At 41.2% G+C, this 16021-nt stretch overlaps 2 protein-coding genes across 2 annotated transcripts; one reads left to right on the forward strand and one right to left on the reverse strand.

Annotated features, from left to right (window-relative positions):
* Positions 1–269: 269 nt before the first annotated feature.
* On the forward strand, positions 270–3560 carry LOC130695918 (cylicin-2-like). The gene is made up of 6 exons (XM_057518982.2): positions 270–1227; positions 1314–1573; positions 1640–1747; positions 1816–2125; positions 2193–2573; positions 2645–3560. The coding sequence occupies exons 1-6, from the start codon at positions 579–581 to the stop codon at positions 3094–3096; spliced, it is 2160 nt and encodes a 719-aa protein (XP_057374965.1). The 5' UTR covers positions 270–578; the 3' UTR covers positions 3097–3560.
* A 1568-nt stretch (positions 3561–5128) lies between these two features.
* LOC130695917 (hemicentin-1-like) lies at positions 5129–15894 on the reverse strand. The gene is made up of 13 exons (XM_057518981.2): positions 15593–15894; positions 11243–11361; positions 10979–11095; positions 10399–10465; positions 9534–9872; positions 9097–9396; positions 8658–8954; positions 7810–8225; positions 7238–7370; positions 6767–6883; positions 6318–6351; positions 5578–5930; positions 5129–5409 (listed from the first exon to the last, which is right to left on the reverse strand). The coding sequence occupies exons 1-13, from the start codon at positions 15660–15662 to the stop codon at positions 5333–5335; spliced, it is 2439 nt and encodes an 812-aa protein (XP_057374964.1). The 5' UTR covers positions 15663–15894; the 3' UTR covers positions 5129–5332.
* Positions 15895–16021: the final 127 nt, after the last annotated feature.

Here is a 16021-nt window from a genome sequence, read left to right on the forward strand (position 1 = left end):
TGATTGGCCTTGGCGACAAAATAGGCGGCTTTTGAAACTCGGATTATCAAAAAATAAACAAACGATATCATAAATACTCTTTAGCTCTTTGCTAAGTGCGAAGGTGGCATATTTTTAATTAAATTTTAATTAATAGTTCAAAAATCTTTTTCTGTTTTTAAAACCAAAGGAATGGTACTGTTTATTATTGAGAATTTGAGACCACTCACTCCGCGTGGGGGGATGGGGCAGCCGGGTAGGAGGACGCCTTGCACATTTGTATAGAACTGGCAATGGTGATAGAAATGTTTGGGCTAATGGCGGACATTGCGTTTACAAAAACGCGTTACACGTTTAATTGCTTGTTTTACGTGTGTGTTTTTTTCTTTTCATAGATGAAGGATTAACAATCTTTGTTATTAATCAAGCGTAGTGTTCCGTAAAAAGTTTCAGATTATTTCCGGTGTTCCATCTGTTGATTTCTCGGACTAAGGATTCATTGAGCTTATTGAGCCAGTTCCAAGAGTGTTGCATCTTTTTAGTTAAATGACTTTCTGTTTCATTATAACTCCAAGGAGTTGAAGCTGGAAGCCAACATAATGAGTTCGCCAAGTTCAATTACATCAACTGAAAACTCCAACAAGAAAGCTGAAGACTCTCATCTTGCTTTAAAACAAGAACCCAGCATAGTGACCGATGATGGAGTTAAAAACAATTCAGCTGTTGCCAAAACAGAACAACCAGCTCAACCACCAGTTACAAATGGTGCCTTAGCAGAAAGTGAAGTGAAGGTTGTGGGAAATGGACTTGAATCATCAACAAATGGACAAGAGGAGAAGCCTGTCAGTGATGGGCCTCATCGAGAAGTTCCAGCTCTCCTTCCACTCGGACCTATCACTTCACCACCTTCCACTGTCCAACAGAGCACCATACCCTCCCTGAGTCCTAATCCACCTGCACGACAACCTTTGCCTCAGCTACTACCCATGAATGCTACTACAGCACCTGTTGTGGCCACCAAGAGTGCACCACCACCACCACCCCCTTCTAATCCTGTTGCTAAAACTAGAGCAAGAACATCTTTGTCTGTCTCTACTCCTGCAAGCTCATCCAAAGAACAGTCACCTTCTGGGCCTTCAACAAGAAGTAAGAAGGAAGATGAAGAACCTGTAGAGCAACCTGTTCCAGAAAAAGAAATAAAGAAGAGAAAGATTGTTTCCAAAAAGCGGCATTCGGTTGCATCATCAGGTAATAGACCTGCATTACTTTACAATTTTTGAACTTGGAGTAGTACGTCATTTTGCTGTAACTTCTTCTGTCAATATTGCGCATAGATTCAACGGAAAAAGGCGATATTGACTCTGGTGGCGATGGTGACGCTGGACGAAAGTCGAAGCGTGCTAGAACCCGAACGCAACCGTTTCAGAGCTCCGACATGGACGTCAATCTGCTTCGAGTTATGAAAGCTTCAGCGGCCGCTCAAGCGGCAGCAGCGGCTCAGGTGGCTAAAGCCAATGAAGAAAAGCTTGTTGTGTTTTTTAAAGGAGAATTTCTAGCTGTTAGAAATGCAGAAGGAGGTTTTTATATCTGCCAGGTAAATAACAATCAAACAGAAATAATATTGTAAACGGGTTAAGCGATAATTGGCATAACTTAATAGGCTACACAAAACATTTGTCGAGGCGGACACAAAATCCGAATTCGTTGGCTTTCCCAGGAAGATACCAAAAATAAGAAAAAAGCAAAAGCTTCCGGTTCTTCGGAAACGGTAAACAAATAACGTGTTCCACAAACGGCAGCAACGGCTCATTAATTCTTCTGTTTTACTTGGTCTAGGTCAAGGATGAAAGTGGATTTGACATTTACACTCCTGATTTTTATGACAATACCGACTTCGAGTGCATACTGACCAATTTAGAACTCGAAAAATTGGGTAGAGATCGCTACGGTTTGCCATTAGACGAACGTCAGCGGACGGAAAACATTCTTCGTCGAGCCATCGAAGTGGAACAAGGAGTGGTTGACAAGCTTGAATTAACGGAGGAACATCCTGACGGCCTTGATGTTTCTCTGTTTCACGATGAATCTCAGCTGAAACGCAAATGTGACGACTCGTCGTCGGAAAGTGAGTCGGATTCCAAAGAAGGTAAACGTAAGCTTCCAAACGATCTCTATTCGCTGTGCTTGGTACCAACCGTTTCATTTCTTAACAGAAGTTGCAACAACATCTGGAAGCTCAGCCAAGTCTAGCCAATCAACCGAACCTAGAACGTCCACCAGCGGGATTGCTTCAACCTCATCTGGAAGAGGAACTAAAAGAACCCGTGCAGCAGTTGTTGCCGCCACGCGACAAAAACTGCAACTGATGCGATATCAGGAAGATGATGATGACGATGACGAAGAGGAAGATTCAAGCGACGATGACGATATCGAAGGTGACGACAGTAGCAGCGACAGTGAACAAGGAAAGCGAGGCCGACGAAGGCGATCCCGTCCAGTGCCTGCACCAAAAGCGCGCGTCAGTGTGCGCTCCACACGAGGGAAAAAGCTTGTACCACCCAAAAAGGCTGCACCGATTCCTATGATAATGAAACGTAATGTTGTGCCAGTATTTTACACAAACATGTCCTAATGAATATTAACATTTCAACAAAATTTATTCTAGGCACGAAGGCATCGTTCAAAGAAGCCGTGGAAGTTACTAGTAATCGGAAAAAAGTTGAACGTGTGACTGTGAGTCCGCCTTCACCTATCGAAAAGGTCGTCACCGTCGACGTTGAAATGGGTGACAATGACGCATCGCCTGTCGAAGAAGAGCCCAAAGAAATCAAGCTGGATGCCGTAATGGCCGAAGAAACGGAATCCGGCGAAGAGAAAGACGCAAAAAAGACCAAGAAAGCTGAAACCAAATCAGCCGATGCAAAGAGCGAAATAGTTGTGACGGAGGTTAAGACTGATTCGAAAAACAACGATACGAACGAAGTGAAAGACGGTAAGAAAGAGGTACCAGCTAAAAGCGAAAAGGATGCAGTAGGAAACGAGTCATTAAAAGCTAAAACCGAAAAGGGAGCAGAAGATGCGAAAGAGGACGTTAAAGTAGTTGAAACCAAGGAATAACTAGGCATACTATTATCCCCTTTTTTCTAATTTAAGGTAAAAATAAAGAGGGCAAATGGGAGTTAAAACTTTTTGTTTTTCTGATTTACCAATTTCAGCGTTTTTCCCAGTGACTCTTTTGAGTAGTCTGGAATGTTTCGAACTGAACTGATTTCAAATCCTGCATTTGCTATATTTCGCACCGTTTGTGGCACGGGTTTTGGTATTGCCTATTCCAAATGATCGTGTCGAAAATTGAATGTTTCCCTTGAGGAGAAGCAAACAAACAATGTGACCAGTTGAATTTGCATGGAATTCTTATTTTTTTAAAGAGGTTGTTGACAACTGGTATTTCATATTGCCTTTGGTCGATGGCAAAGGGTACAAAACTGGGCAATCAGGGGAGCTATTTTGCGACGTGATTTGCTTTCTTCGCAGAACTATTGGTCTATTTCTTTCGAATCAACCCGGAAACACAAAAGAAAGTTCTTTATTTCAATATCTGCATTTGGCATTCATGCGTAGATATTTTAAGTTTTGCTTTATTTCACCCAATTTTATTTCCCCACAAACAGGATAATGTGTAACCAGCAGCTTTGATGACGAATTGACTTTAGTTACATGTGTGTCTGGTATTAAGTGGTCTGTATGGTATTCTTTCCGCAAAGCCGACCGAGCCCATCAACTTTCCCTCTTTTTTTTATTGGTTGCAGCTTCCCTCTCCCTACTACCCTTGTCTCAGTACAGTTTCTTTTTCCCCTGTTTCTTTTAAGCAAAGTGTTAAAATCCAATGGATCGTGTGCAATTGTGGCGTGTATGGAGTTCGAAAAGTAGAAGAGTTCGTACACCTACCGGTCTTCATCTACACACATGTTGTTTTTTTTTTTTCTGAAACCAAATCTTGCATTCGTGTAACGTCCTATCTAATACCTCTCCCCAACCCCCAAACAGTGAAAAAAGAAAAACAAATTTTTTGAAAACTGAGGGTATAAGAGATAAACAATCATGTAGTGTGTTTCTCGGCTTTGATGTAACACCAACCGTTTTGTTTGTTCATTATGACTATTATGACTATGTTTTTTTTCTTCTTAACTTTCCAGAATTTGGTCATCTTTTATTCAATATAGCACTGGGTCTTGTGTGTGTATGATGTGCCATGAAATTTCTTTTCCAATAAACTCTGCACTTGAGCTGAAAGCGATAATGATTGGGGCTTTGTTAGTGCTTCCTAGTGAACGTACGTAGGAGATGGGAATGTATGAAAAATAGCACCTGACACGTTGAATAGAAGCTCCGCCGCCTCTTCCATCACGAAGAAATGACGTGTTAAGGGACGGGATGGCAAGGCGTTCCATCATCTCGAAGAAAGTCGACGGACTTTGACGATGTTTGCCGCTGCAAACGATGGAACCAATGGCATGGTTTCCACGTTGTCAACTTGCAATTGTTGGCATTGAATAGTGAAAGCGGCGTAAGCCGCTTTCTAATTCTCGAAATTGCCAATACGCCCCTTTCAGTACAGACAAAGGGAAGTAAAGAGGCAAATGCCTTCTATTTAAAAAAGGTGTTTATTTTTCTTTCATTCTGAACATCATGGGATATTTCTTAAGAAAAAGAAAAGGGGGAATCACGAGAACGACAAACACTTTGTACAATACACAAGACAAGGTTTTGGGAGACGGGGATCACGCACATTTATCCACTAGAATACCGTATATAATACCAACAAATACTTATCGTTTTAATTCAACTGAAAAAAAAAAATACATGCTCTTCAGAAAGAAAAGGGGGATTTTACTTAAAATGCGGGTTTATCATTTACATAGACACGATTTCCTCACCATTTTCGGATGTGGCGTTCCTTCTGTAGTCAGTTGTATATCATCGTGCCCTTCTATTGTTATTTTGGTCTTTTAGTATAAATTCAAACATTTAAAATAATAAAATTGGGAGTGGGGAAGGTCACAAACACAAAAGAAAACAAAAAACCGAACATATTGGAATCATTTTTGTACAGATATATAAACACACAGGCATGGGCATGACTTGTCACTAAACATCGACTTTGGAATGAGATCGATCTAGAGATGTGTCTAACGTATCGATGGTCTGATCGAGTGACCGGTCAGAAAAATTAGTTCGGTTCAGTTGGCTCCATTGCTGTTGCGGCGACGAAGATGTGCACGTCGAAGAGGACGACGAAGACGTTGGCAAATTATGCAAATGTCTGTGGTGATTCTTCACTTTCATCGAGCCGTTATTGCTGGTTTTTGGCAATTGCAGATCCGCGTAGAGGAGACCTCGTGAATCCGACACCGCCGTTCCCAATGCTTTCTGTAAAACAATTATTAACAATTAATAAGCTATCGATTTGATCACATTCAATTTTAATTTGAAAATGAGTGGAATTTTAGTTAGTAAGGAATAAATAGATTTGCATAAAATGTTTTTGCTTTCGCAGTGCGTTCACAGCATCTGACAGAATATGTTATGAGTAGCTACCTCCATTGAGCGCCGATAACGGATTAGTGGTTATGGTAGTGGTAGTAGTAGTAGGAGGAAGAGAAGTGGTAGAAGTAGCAGTCGAAGTGACGGGACCGTTTATGAAGATGTTAGTTTTGTATTGGCCGCCACCAGGTGGTTCTGGCGTGGTGTTAATCAGCTTCTTACTCGACGCACTGACATTGCTCGAGTTGGAAGAGGAAGAACACGTCGTTTTACTCACATGGCACTTTGTTTGGCCGACGCTGCTCCGTTGTGTTCCGCCTCGATTGATGCTCGTCTGGCTCGTCGCACTATTATTACCGCTGCTGCACTGACTGCTACTATGTACACTTTCCACATCGCTCTTCATACTACACGCAACAAACAAAAAAGATAAAAAAAACAAAAACAAACGGCGTCAGTACAGAATGGGAAAACAAATGAATCTAAAACTAAAGCAAGAAAACAAGAAAAGGATGCACCCCTTTTTTTTGTTTTCTTATTCCAAGAGGTCATACGAAAGGGCGTGGTATCGACATAAAGAAAACAACTCTAGCATCCCCATGTTCTTCCTTCCTCCCCTCGGAAAATGCTTGACTTTTATTTTATTTTATTTTATTTTATTTTATTTTATTTTTATTTTTTTTTTCTGTTTCCCTTTCTTTATTTTTGTTTACAGTTAAACTCGTACAATTTATGGCATATAGCTCTCTACGTAATGGAAGCAAAAAAGCGAGTGATGAAAAATGACGATGTACCTTTCCAGATCGGTCGACTTGGAGCCGCCCTTACCTTGAACGAGAACAGACAAAAAAAAAGATAGATAGAAAAAAATATTCAAAATAGATGGAGGAGTAACTTAACAAAAAAAAAAAAAAATACATATAATCAAATGAGAAGTAGTAAGTGACTACACTGTGTAAGAAAAAAGCAGTAAGTATATACTACAATAAATGTAAAGTAAAAAGCAAAGTGATTCAAAAAAATGGGGTTGCGTTTGTAAGTGCATTTTGAAAGCATGGAACGCTAGAGTTGTTTACGTGAATTCGACATCAAAGAGACACGAATGAGAAGAGAGTGGGACACTCAAAAAAATTGTGTGCATAGTGAGCTAGAAAGAGTTAAAAAAACGCGTTGAAATGAATAAAGTACTACGTGCTACGTTTGTTTTGCTGTAATGAAAAGACAAAAAAAATGGTCGACTCACGATTGAAACAGCATCGCTCCGATCGGTAGGCGTAGAGGAGGCACAGCGTGACGACGATGATGAGAAAGAGACAGGCGATCACCACGGCGATTACGGTTGCCATAGACACAGGTTCTACTTTGACAAGGCAGAGAAAAGGCAAGCAAGTTAGGTATTTTGACGTGTTCCATTTACAAACGTAACCATCCAAATATAAAAACCCAATCCCAGCTGGAAAAAAAAGTTTACTCCCAATAGAACATCAAACACGGGCCAGTTGCTATAGAATTACAATAAAGCACACACACACCCTACATAGTTCTCTCCCCCTCCCCCACCCCTTGTTTGATATGCCACTGATACACGACAATTTACAGGGTGCGACGTGCCGGAACGGAACGCGCCTGCTGGATGTTCATTTCAGATGAAGAAGAAAAAAAAAAAAGAAAAAAACGAAACGTAAAAGATGATGATGACAAGCGTACTGCATACCTTTGACAGTCAGAGTGACGTAGAATGAATCCGAGCCCTTGTCGTTCTCCACGGTCAGATAGTAGTGGCGGGCGTCGTTCATTTCGACGCGCTGGATCCGTAAGCGCGTCTCGTAGCATTCGTCCCGCTTCCCCTGTACCAAACAAAACAGAAAAAAAAGACCAAACATTCACATATCTTTTCTTGTTACTATCATCCCTCGCCCCAGCGACCAAGAGATCCAATGACAAAAGCCTGCAACAATCCAAAGAAAACGACGACACACACGCACGAAATAAAAAGAAGTTTTACGTATAACCGATGAGGAGGACTATAAGGAATGAAAGAAAGAAAAAAAAAAAAAATAAGGGAGGATGTTATTCAAGAGGAGACACACGTGTCAGCTGTCTGTCCCCTCTTGTGATGCTGTCGTAAGCTGATCGCTTCGATCAGCATAAAATTATTGGGGGGGAGAAGTAGGAGGGGGGAAAGATTTCACGTGGAAAGCAGCGCAAACGCATTTTCTTGATAATAAAAAGTAGCAGCTTATAAGTTGATAACGAAAAACAGGGACGAGAGCGTGTTATATATACCGGGTAAGTGAATACGGCCTGAGGCGGACGTGCAACCAGAGCTTGAGCGGTGGGTACAACTTCTAAGCTACGAGGATGGTGCGTCGTGCTTGTGCTTTCTAGAGTGTCGTAAGCCGAATTGGTGCTGCTCGATTCAGTGTTGCCAGCGCTGCCAATCACGTCTTGGTCATCTTCGTCGTCAGCCACGAGTTCTACAACGGCGGGAGGGGTAGGTAGAATAGCGGGCGAGACCTTGTGTAGGGCTTCGGCGACAAAGCGTCCACTTCCGCTGCCGGCTTCCATTTGGAAGGCGGCCCAACGCCAAGACACCCGGATGGGACGTGGATCGGCGCAAAAAACAGCCCGGATGACGGCATCATCTCCGCGTTCAACTGAAATGAATCGCGATGATACTTCGCTCAAAACTTGCGGAGGTCCTGTAGGATTGGAATTTTTTTTTTTTTAAGAAAAATTAATATGCAAATGAATGTGAAATTAGATGCAAAGCATTTTTTCCATTTTAAGAAATTCACAATTAAAAAAATGGTTTGATATACATAAAAAAAAAAAAAAAAAAGGCGAGCAGACAGGCCATGAATTGGAGGGCCTCTAGGCAACAACATCAAGGGGTCAATGATAAACCCTTGCGTCATATATTTTATTTTTATGCCCAACGTTAGGAAACGATTCGAGTCACTAAGGTTAAAAGGTCCGTTTCACGATTTTATTTTTCAACAATGAAAAACAGAAATGTATGATATGCCCTAGCCTTTTTTTTTTCTCCATTTAGTAAGTCCATTTTTAGAGTTTGAATTTTTTTTTTTTAATGGAAAAAAAGGAAAAACTAATTTCGTTTCTGTTTTTCTTACCGACAACGCGGAGGGTAATGGCTTCACTCTGGACCATCCGCTCGAGGCCGTTGATGGTGCTGGTGGCGATGCAAATGTATTCGCCCTGATGTTCGTAGGTAACATTGGTGATGTGCAAGTAACGGTCTTCCGACCGGATGACAATATCCTCCTCGCCGTCTTTAGGCCGCCGATGGAGCCACTGGTAGCGCGGTGCCGGATTTCCTTCCGCTTGGCACTCGAGCCGAGTTGATTCGTATAGCGTGACTGTCAATTGTTGGCTAACAGCCGGGCCGACGTTGACGATCATCGGCGAGTCTGTTGGAAAACAAAAAACACAGTTGGTTCTCATCAGTTAAAAATGCCACAACCATTTCCCTCACGATTTGTTTGTTTAAATGCGGAGGTAGTTCAATATTATGCATAACACAAAAAGAAAGTCGTTTGGATGCTGACTTACATTTGATGTCGATGGGGATGGTGATGAGATTGGAAGTTCCAATCGTGTTTTTAGCTTCGCACGAGTAGGTGGCAGAGTCTTTGCGCGTGACCGGCGAGAATTCCAGCGTCTCCTGGAAACTGTAAATGTCGCCCATGCTGCCGGCCGACGGGGCTTTGTTCGTCATCGGAGTGCCACCCACTCGGCGCCAGATGACCGTGGCCGGAGGGTTGGCGTCCGCCAGACAGCGCAACGAGACGGAATCGATGTTCTCTTCTAGGTCGACCGTCGGAGTCCCGACTAGAGACACTTCCGGAGCGTCTGTTATGATTATTTGTTTAAAAAAAAATTTGAATAATGAAAATGAATGATAAACGTTTGCACGAGGATTTCGAAAAATGAAAATTTGTCTAGTGAAGATGGAAAGAAAGAAAGAAAAAAACGGATGTTGGACTTACAGTGGATGTCGAGCGTGACGGACGATTCCCGGCTCTTGGTCGGATAGGCCTCGTGGAGGGCGACACACCTCAGCAATTTCGAGTGATCCGTCTTGTTGAAGGTGTAGGTGAGCGTCGAGACGGCCATCCACGTTTTGACCTTGCCAATGTCGGTCGTGTTGGTCTGGTTGTACTGGCCGACGAGTTCGCGCTGGTCGAGGAACCACTTGACGTTGGCGGCCGGGTTCCCGCCGCGGCTCAGACACCGGATCGTGGCCTCTTTACCCGCAGACAGTGTCAGGTTGCCACCGTTGGCGATCGGGCTCAGTTCCACTTCCAGTTGCGGAGGGCTAGGCGGAACTGCCATTCAAAAAAAAAAAACGTAACAAATTTAATTGCTGATTAAGTGGAACACACATTTTGAACACACAAAATGTCGGAGTTCCCGTTGGGATACATTTTCGTTCGTAATTAGACGAAAATGTAGAGCGACACCTCCACACATTTTTTTTTTTTTTTTGTTTTCACAGCGAGAACTCGAAAGTAACCGAGACGAATGAACTCTGAGAAACACTTACACACAAAGACGCATAGGGAAAAAAAAAAGAACGAAAAAGTCTTGCCGCAGTTCAAGGTGAGAAATAAAGAAGAAAAAAAGAGACGGGAATACGGCAGGTTCCGTCAGTGGGAAATGCAACAGAATTTTTTCTCATTTTCTTTTCGTCTGCACGTTATTTTCCTGTACAATTTCCTTCAATTTTTCTTTATCCTTTTTTTTTTCTTTCTTTCTTTTCTTACTACTTATACTAATACTACCACACCACCGCGCTACAGTACGTACAGAGCAACTGCAAGTAACTGCAGTAACTCTCCCAACTCATCATACCTCGAACGACGAGCCGGGCCGGGTCGGAGGTCAAGGCGTCCTGCGCATCGAATGACGATGCGGTTACCTGCGCGTTCAACCGAAAAAGAGAGAGAGAAAAAAAAGGGAAACATTTTAAAATAAAATAAAGGAAAAACCACAACGATTTTTAATAATAGCATAGAAACAACATGGCGCGGATATGAGGGCCAACGAAATTTCAAAGTATGGAAACATGAGATTAAAAACACACAACATAAACACGTTTGGGGGTATAAGGGTTAAAATTCTCTATCCCACGTTTTTTTTTTTTTTTGTTCGGGTTTGCCTATTTTTCTAAAGGAACTTTTACTTCAAATTCAATCGAAATTATTGAGGCAAACAGTATTCACGGCAAAACCTGAACTACGTGCAGTTGCGCAATGAAAAATGCGCGCCATGCTCACAGGAAATGCTTCAAATACTTTGAATGTAATACCCACTCAACAGCAACAACAAAGACACACAGACACACACAAAATTCTAAATGGAATGGAAGGAAAAAAAAAATAATTCGAAAGGGAAAAAAAGAAAGAAAGAAAAAAAGGGGGAAACAACATACCTGGCATTCCCATTCTCCGGCATCCAGATCGGCGCGGGCGGCGGATATCCGTAGGCTGCAATCGCCCAAATCGGGAGAACTGACCCATTCGTATTTCCCAGGGTAAATTCCGACCGGCTATTCGAAAAAGATAAAAAGACATTCCACGGCAGCCGCAGAGAGAAACACGCGTGAATAACAAAACGAAAAAAAAAAAGAATGTGAAAATTCAGAAATAAAAAAGGTGATGACCTTTTAAACAACAACAAAAAAAAACAGACGTACTTTGCCATCTTTCTGCCAGACACATTGGCCTTTCTTGTTGAAAACTCTGCAAGGCATGATCACGATCTCGCCGGGATTGGCTTCGGTGTATTGCGGTTCTCGGTCGAATTGCTGCATCCCTGCACGTGCGTGACGGAGCGTCCGTCATTAAAAAAAAAAAAAAAAAAAAAAAAATAGATTTTCCGTCATCAGATTCGTCATCGTGTGCGTACAAACGGCAGCATTTCATGAAAAGATAAAAAGGAAAGAAAACAATTATTATATAAGTTGCCTTTCTCCTTTGAAGTTGCGATTTATTTCTTTTCTGTACTCTCTTTCGAGTACCAAAAAAAAAAAAAAGAAGCTTTCCCCTCCGTCAAAAAAAAAATGTACGCATCGTTGAATTCTTTTTTTTTTTCTTCGAAATTTACATTATCTCCGGATTAATATTCAAATGTTGAGAGATCACGGCAAACCGCTAAACACGCTGCAGATTCATCTCTCCTCCACCCCTCGTTTTTTTTTTTTTTTGAACGAATAAAAATAAGAGGATGCGGAGAGATGAGTACAACCGGAAACGTTCCGGTCGTGTTGCAAAAGATGGATAGTATTTTTTTTTTTTCAAAAAGCGGAAGCGCCCATTCTTTTGTGCGCGCACTCCCTCGTGAGTACCAAACAGTTGAGAGATGACGGCCCCACACGCACAAACAAGTCAAATAGCAGAGTCAACATCCGTATCAGCTCGCATAGACTAGATTTTTTTTTCCCTCCAAAAACATATACATTATTCATCCTGTTCCAGTACCAGATATATTTAAAAGAGAGAGAGAGAGAGAGAGAAAAAAGAAAAAAAAAAAGATATACGCCCTCATATCCGGAATATGAGATCACGCATCGGTTCCCTCTCTCTTCTTTTTTTAAAAGTCCCATCTTTCCACACATTGATGATGATGATGATGGTCTCTAGCCTGGAAATATTCCTTGCACATCTCCGATATAATGACATGATTATATTCGGCGCGGTGAGTCTGCACTCTTTTAGGCTCTCTTTTAAATTTCCATTACGTTTGTTATTACTTTTATGATAGTGATGATTCTCGTTTTTTTTTCTCTCTCCAGCAAACCCCTTTTATTGTGTTATTTCGTACAAACTTTGAAAACATCGGAAAAAAAAAAAAGAACATCAGCGTTCGCTAGAGGCTATTAAAAGAGCCACCATGAATTTACCACCACGGTTTAGGACTACCTTATACTTCTAATGGCCGTGTGGGGGGGAGCCCTGATTGATAATCATGTCTATACGGAGTTGTGCGTAGTATAACATCAGGGTACCGTTGATTAACCGCTCTTAAAAATAATAAAAAAGAAAGAAAAAGGAGGAAAAATTGAGAGGAGGTCCAACTGAAAAAAGAAAAAAAAAACTTCTTCTAAAAGATAATTACCGCGTCTGTGTGTGTCTTGCTTCGTGGGTGGGTTTTTTTTCCCTATCCGAGGCACGAGTCCCTTCCTTCTTTTTTTCGTTGTTCCCTTCTCAACATCTCAATAGAGAGTGTATATTATCTACTATATATATACATACTCTGCTGTCTTCAAGATGGAATTATTACGAAATTCTCTTTTTTTTTTTTTGTCTTTTCTTCTCGTTTTTTTTTTGTGGTGGTAATGCTTAGAAACTTAAAAAAAAAAAAAGAACCGCGTGCGCCTTTATTTTTTTTTTCGGGATGCTGCATGCAGAGAGAAATTCAAATAAGTAACCTCTCCCAGAAAAGAACAAAAAAAAAACTTTACTATACGAACGTGTAGTACCCGAGCAACTATACCATCATCATCAAAAGGAAAAAGGACGGGAGGGGGCCACCCAGCACGAATTTTTTTTTTTTTTTTACAAACACGACCTTGGATTCTTTTGATTTGAAGGTAATGCTACTTAGAGGTAAGAGAGCCAAAGAGTAGTACGGCGCGGCAAGAGAGTACAGGGCAAAAAGAGATTTTGAGGCAAAGGGGAAAATTATTCACGGGCGCAGTTCAATCCTTTTCTTCTTTATCCTTGTGAACTCTAGCGGCTGCCCGCTCTATTATGAACCCCCCCCCCACATAGACAGACAAGAGTATTACTCTGATAGACGTTGGAGGAAAAAAAAACGAGCTTTCTTCACTTGAGAAATAGTTTTGAAAATTCTTTCACGCTTCAAACTTTTCGTCCGCATTAATAAAAAAAGGCGGGTGGGTTCTTTTTTTTCCTTATTTTGTCTAGTGGAAGAAAATAAGTAAAGGATGCGCTCGTTTAAGATTTTCAAATGAAGATGGACGAAAACGGAATTCATCAAGGAGAGAAGGTTTGTAGCGTAAGAGATTGTTATCCCCCGCCCAGCATCAATGGAAATGATTGTCCTTCCTCGGCTGTCAAACCAATACAACAATAGGCCACGCTTTGAGATAGAGAGAGAAAAAAAAAATTCTCTTATTTTTCGTGCGTGTACGGAATAAAGAGAAAGGGGCCCTGTCAATCCATCCGAGTGTGTCTACATAACCAAACGGACTGTAATACGAAAAAGAGAAAAAGAAAAAAAAATGGAGAGAAATCCCGTCGTCGGGCCGCCGCCGTCGCTCGGCGGGGGCGTTGGCTCTGTATCGGCGCATTCAAATTTCCATAGAAATTTCTTTTAGACAGCGCGTACGTATACATAATATCGCATGGCCCTTTTTTTTTTTCTCGCAGTGCTTCTCCAATAGATGATGTTCGATACTCAAGGGCGTTCTTCCCTTCTCTACGGAACGTGCGCCAATGCTTTAACGCAACACCTTTTCATCCTTCGTCGTCGTCGCCCCGTCCATCGTTATATATATGCTAATCTAACAAGCAGACAGAGGGGGAGGGAGACCCTGCGGTTGCAGGGGTGTAAAAAAAAAAAAAAATAAAATAAAGCTTCAAGTCCACATGTCAATATTATCACTACTACGATTATGTTTCCAGGACTCCCTTTGGGGTTTTTTTTCCACCCCCCTCCCTAATAAAAGAAATTCTTTGGGTAAAAAAAAAAAAAGAAAGCGAGAAATGTTGGTTGACGTCATTTTCTTTTTGTCATCTTTAATACGTAGCCACAAAAAAAAAAGTTACTGGGGGATCTAGTGACTCTTGTGTCATAACACGTCAATACGTTGAATATACATGGAACTATAGGGGGGAAAAGCCCTTTCTTTAAATACAAATATAAAATTTAAAAAAAACACTAAAGTATTATTTCCAAAAAAAAAACAAAAAAACAAAAAAAACATTGGATAGGCGAGGACACTTATGGGGGGCCTTCAATTGTCGACCGTTTGGCGACTATGGGCGTTAGGACAACAACGACAAAAGGTAAATAAAACTTTTTTCAATGTATCGTGTTCCCTTGGACTAGTAGATCTAGTAGTTATCCTATTGTGTGTCTATCTTTTTTTGTTTAGCATGTAGTCCACTAGAAGGGAGGATTATCGTCTAGCCGTCAAAATAACAGGTTCTCCCCTTTTATTATGATTTTTTTTTGTAGTTGTTTGTTTGTTATAAAGTGTATAACAAGGGCTCGTCATGAAGAAAGAAAACGGATCAAAGTCAACTGAGCTGGTGGTGTCTTAGCGCATTGGAAACTCTTTTGACAGGTCAAATGTTCAGTCGTGCGTGTAAAGAGAGTCAACAAAACAAAAAATATCGTGGTCGACTTGATAGGGGAAAATGGACAGAGTCACTTCCCCCTGTCAAATGCAACTTAAGCGACATAGATAAAGTGCACCAATCAAACAGCCCGGATAGTAGAAACTCAATACGTCCTTTCCCTTACTCTTTTATGTCCCTTTCTTTAAAGCAAAAAAAAAATTTAATTTGAAATTTAAACCTTGGGGTTGCCTATTATGTGTCTCTTGTAATATCTAACGGAATAACAATCGTGGCCGAATAAGAGCAATAAAGGAGCTAGATAAAAACGTATTCACGCAAGTAGGAGAAAGGCAAACAAGAGACAAACAAAACACTCGAAATGAAGAAGTTTGTTTCTTTTTTTTTGTTTTTTTTTTTTTTGTTTGTTACCTGCTTGCCACTAAATGAGCCTTAGGCACCGGGAGCAGCCCACGGAGCGCTCATTAACGTTTTGTTTCACAAAGAAATAAATAAATAAAAAAAAAATCTGTTCTTATACTACGGTATCATTCGTGTACATCTGTGGCAGTTACAAACAAAAAAAAAATGGACTGGCAAATAAATTGCTACACCGGGTGGTACGGGAGTAACGCAACCTGCTGCGCGTACACAGATGCGTTCCCTTTTGATTTGTCCCATTTTTTTTTTTCAACTTTTAATTGTCGACTTTAATGACGAATTTTTTTGTTTTTTTGTACCTTGGGTCATCGAGGTTTGGACGCAAAAGGCGGCAAAGAAGAACACCAGCACGGCGAATCGTAATTCCATTCTCAAAGAAACGCGACTATCGCACAAGTTGTAAGAAGCAATTTTCGCTCCCGGTCAGTTTCAAACGATTTTCAAAAAACAAAAAATCTCGTGTCGTCTGATGACAACGTAAAAAACTGTTTCACTCGACAAGGAGAACACCTGCGAAAAATAGCGGGCCAATGGCTCGGGAAAAAAAAAGGAAACGGTAAACTTTTTGTGAATGCGATTTTTCTACACGTCCGCTACAGTCCACGTTCGGAAAGCAACTGATTGAAACATCGTAGAGACAGGGGGAAAAGCACGAGGCTGAAGAAATATTTTTTTTTTTTTTTTTGGCCGAGGCGCGAGCAACAGCGCAGGAGGTCGGGTGGGAGGGA

Source organism: Daphnia carinata, chromosome 10 (assembly GCF_022539665.2).
Source record: "Daphnia carinata strain CSIRO-1 chromosome 10, CSIRO_AGI_Dcar_HiC_V3, whole genome shotgun sequence".
In the NCBI taxonomy this organism is placed as follows: domain Eukaryota; kingdom Metazoa; phylum Arthropoda; class Branchiopoda; order Diplostraca; family Daphniidae; genus Daphnia; species Daphnia carinata.

What these genes read in the sequence shown, in the direction of transcription:
- LOC130695918 (XM_057518982.2), top strand. Translation starts at nt 579, where the DNA reads ATGAGTTCGCCAAGTTCAATTACATCAACTGAAAACTCCAACAAGAAA. An exon ending in GAGGTTTTTATATCTGCCAG is followed by an intron (nt 1,574 to 1,639) that starts GTAAATAACAAT and finishes ATAACTTAATAG; the next exon opens with GCTACACAAAACATTTGTCG. An exon ending in GATTCCTATGATAATGAAAC is followed by an intron (nt 2,574 to 2,644) that starts GTAATGTTGTGC and finishes AATTTATTCTAG; the next exon opens with GCACGAAGGCATCGTTCAAA.
- LOC130695917 (XM_057518981.2), bottom strand. Translation starts at nt 15,662, where the DNA reads ATGGAATTACGATTCGCCGTGCTGGTGTTCTTCTTTGCCGCCTTTTGC. An exon ending in AAGTCGACCGATCTGGAAAG is followed by an intron (nt 5,931 to 6,317) that starts GTACATCGTCAT and finishes TGTTGCGTGTAG; the next exon opens with TATGAAGAGCGATGTGGAAA. An exon ending in GTTATCGGCGCTCAATGGAG is followed by an intron (nt 5,410 to 5,577) that starts GTAGCTACTCAT and finishes ATTGTTTTACAG; the next exon opens with AAAGCATTGGGAACGGCGGT.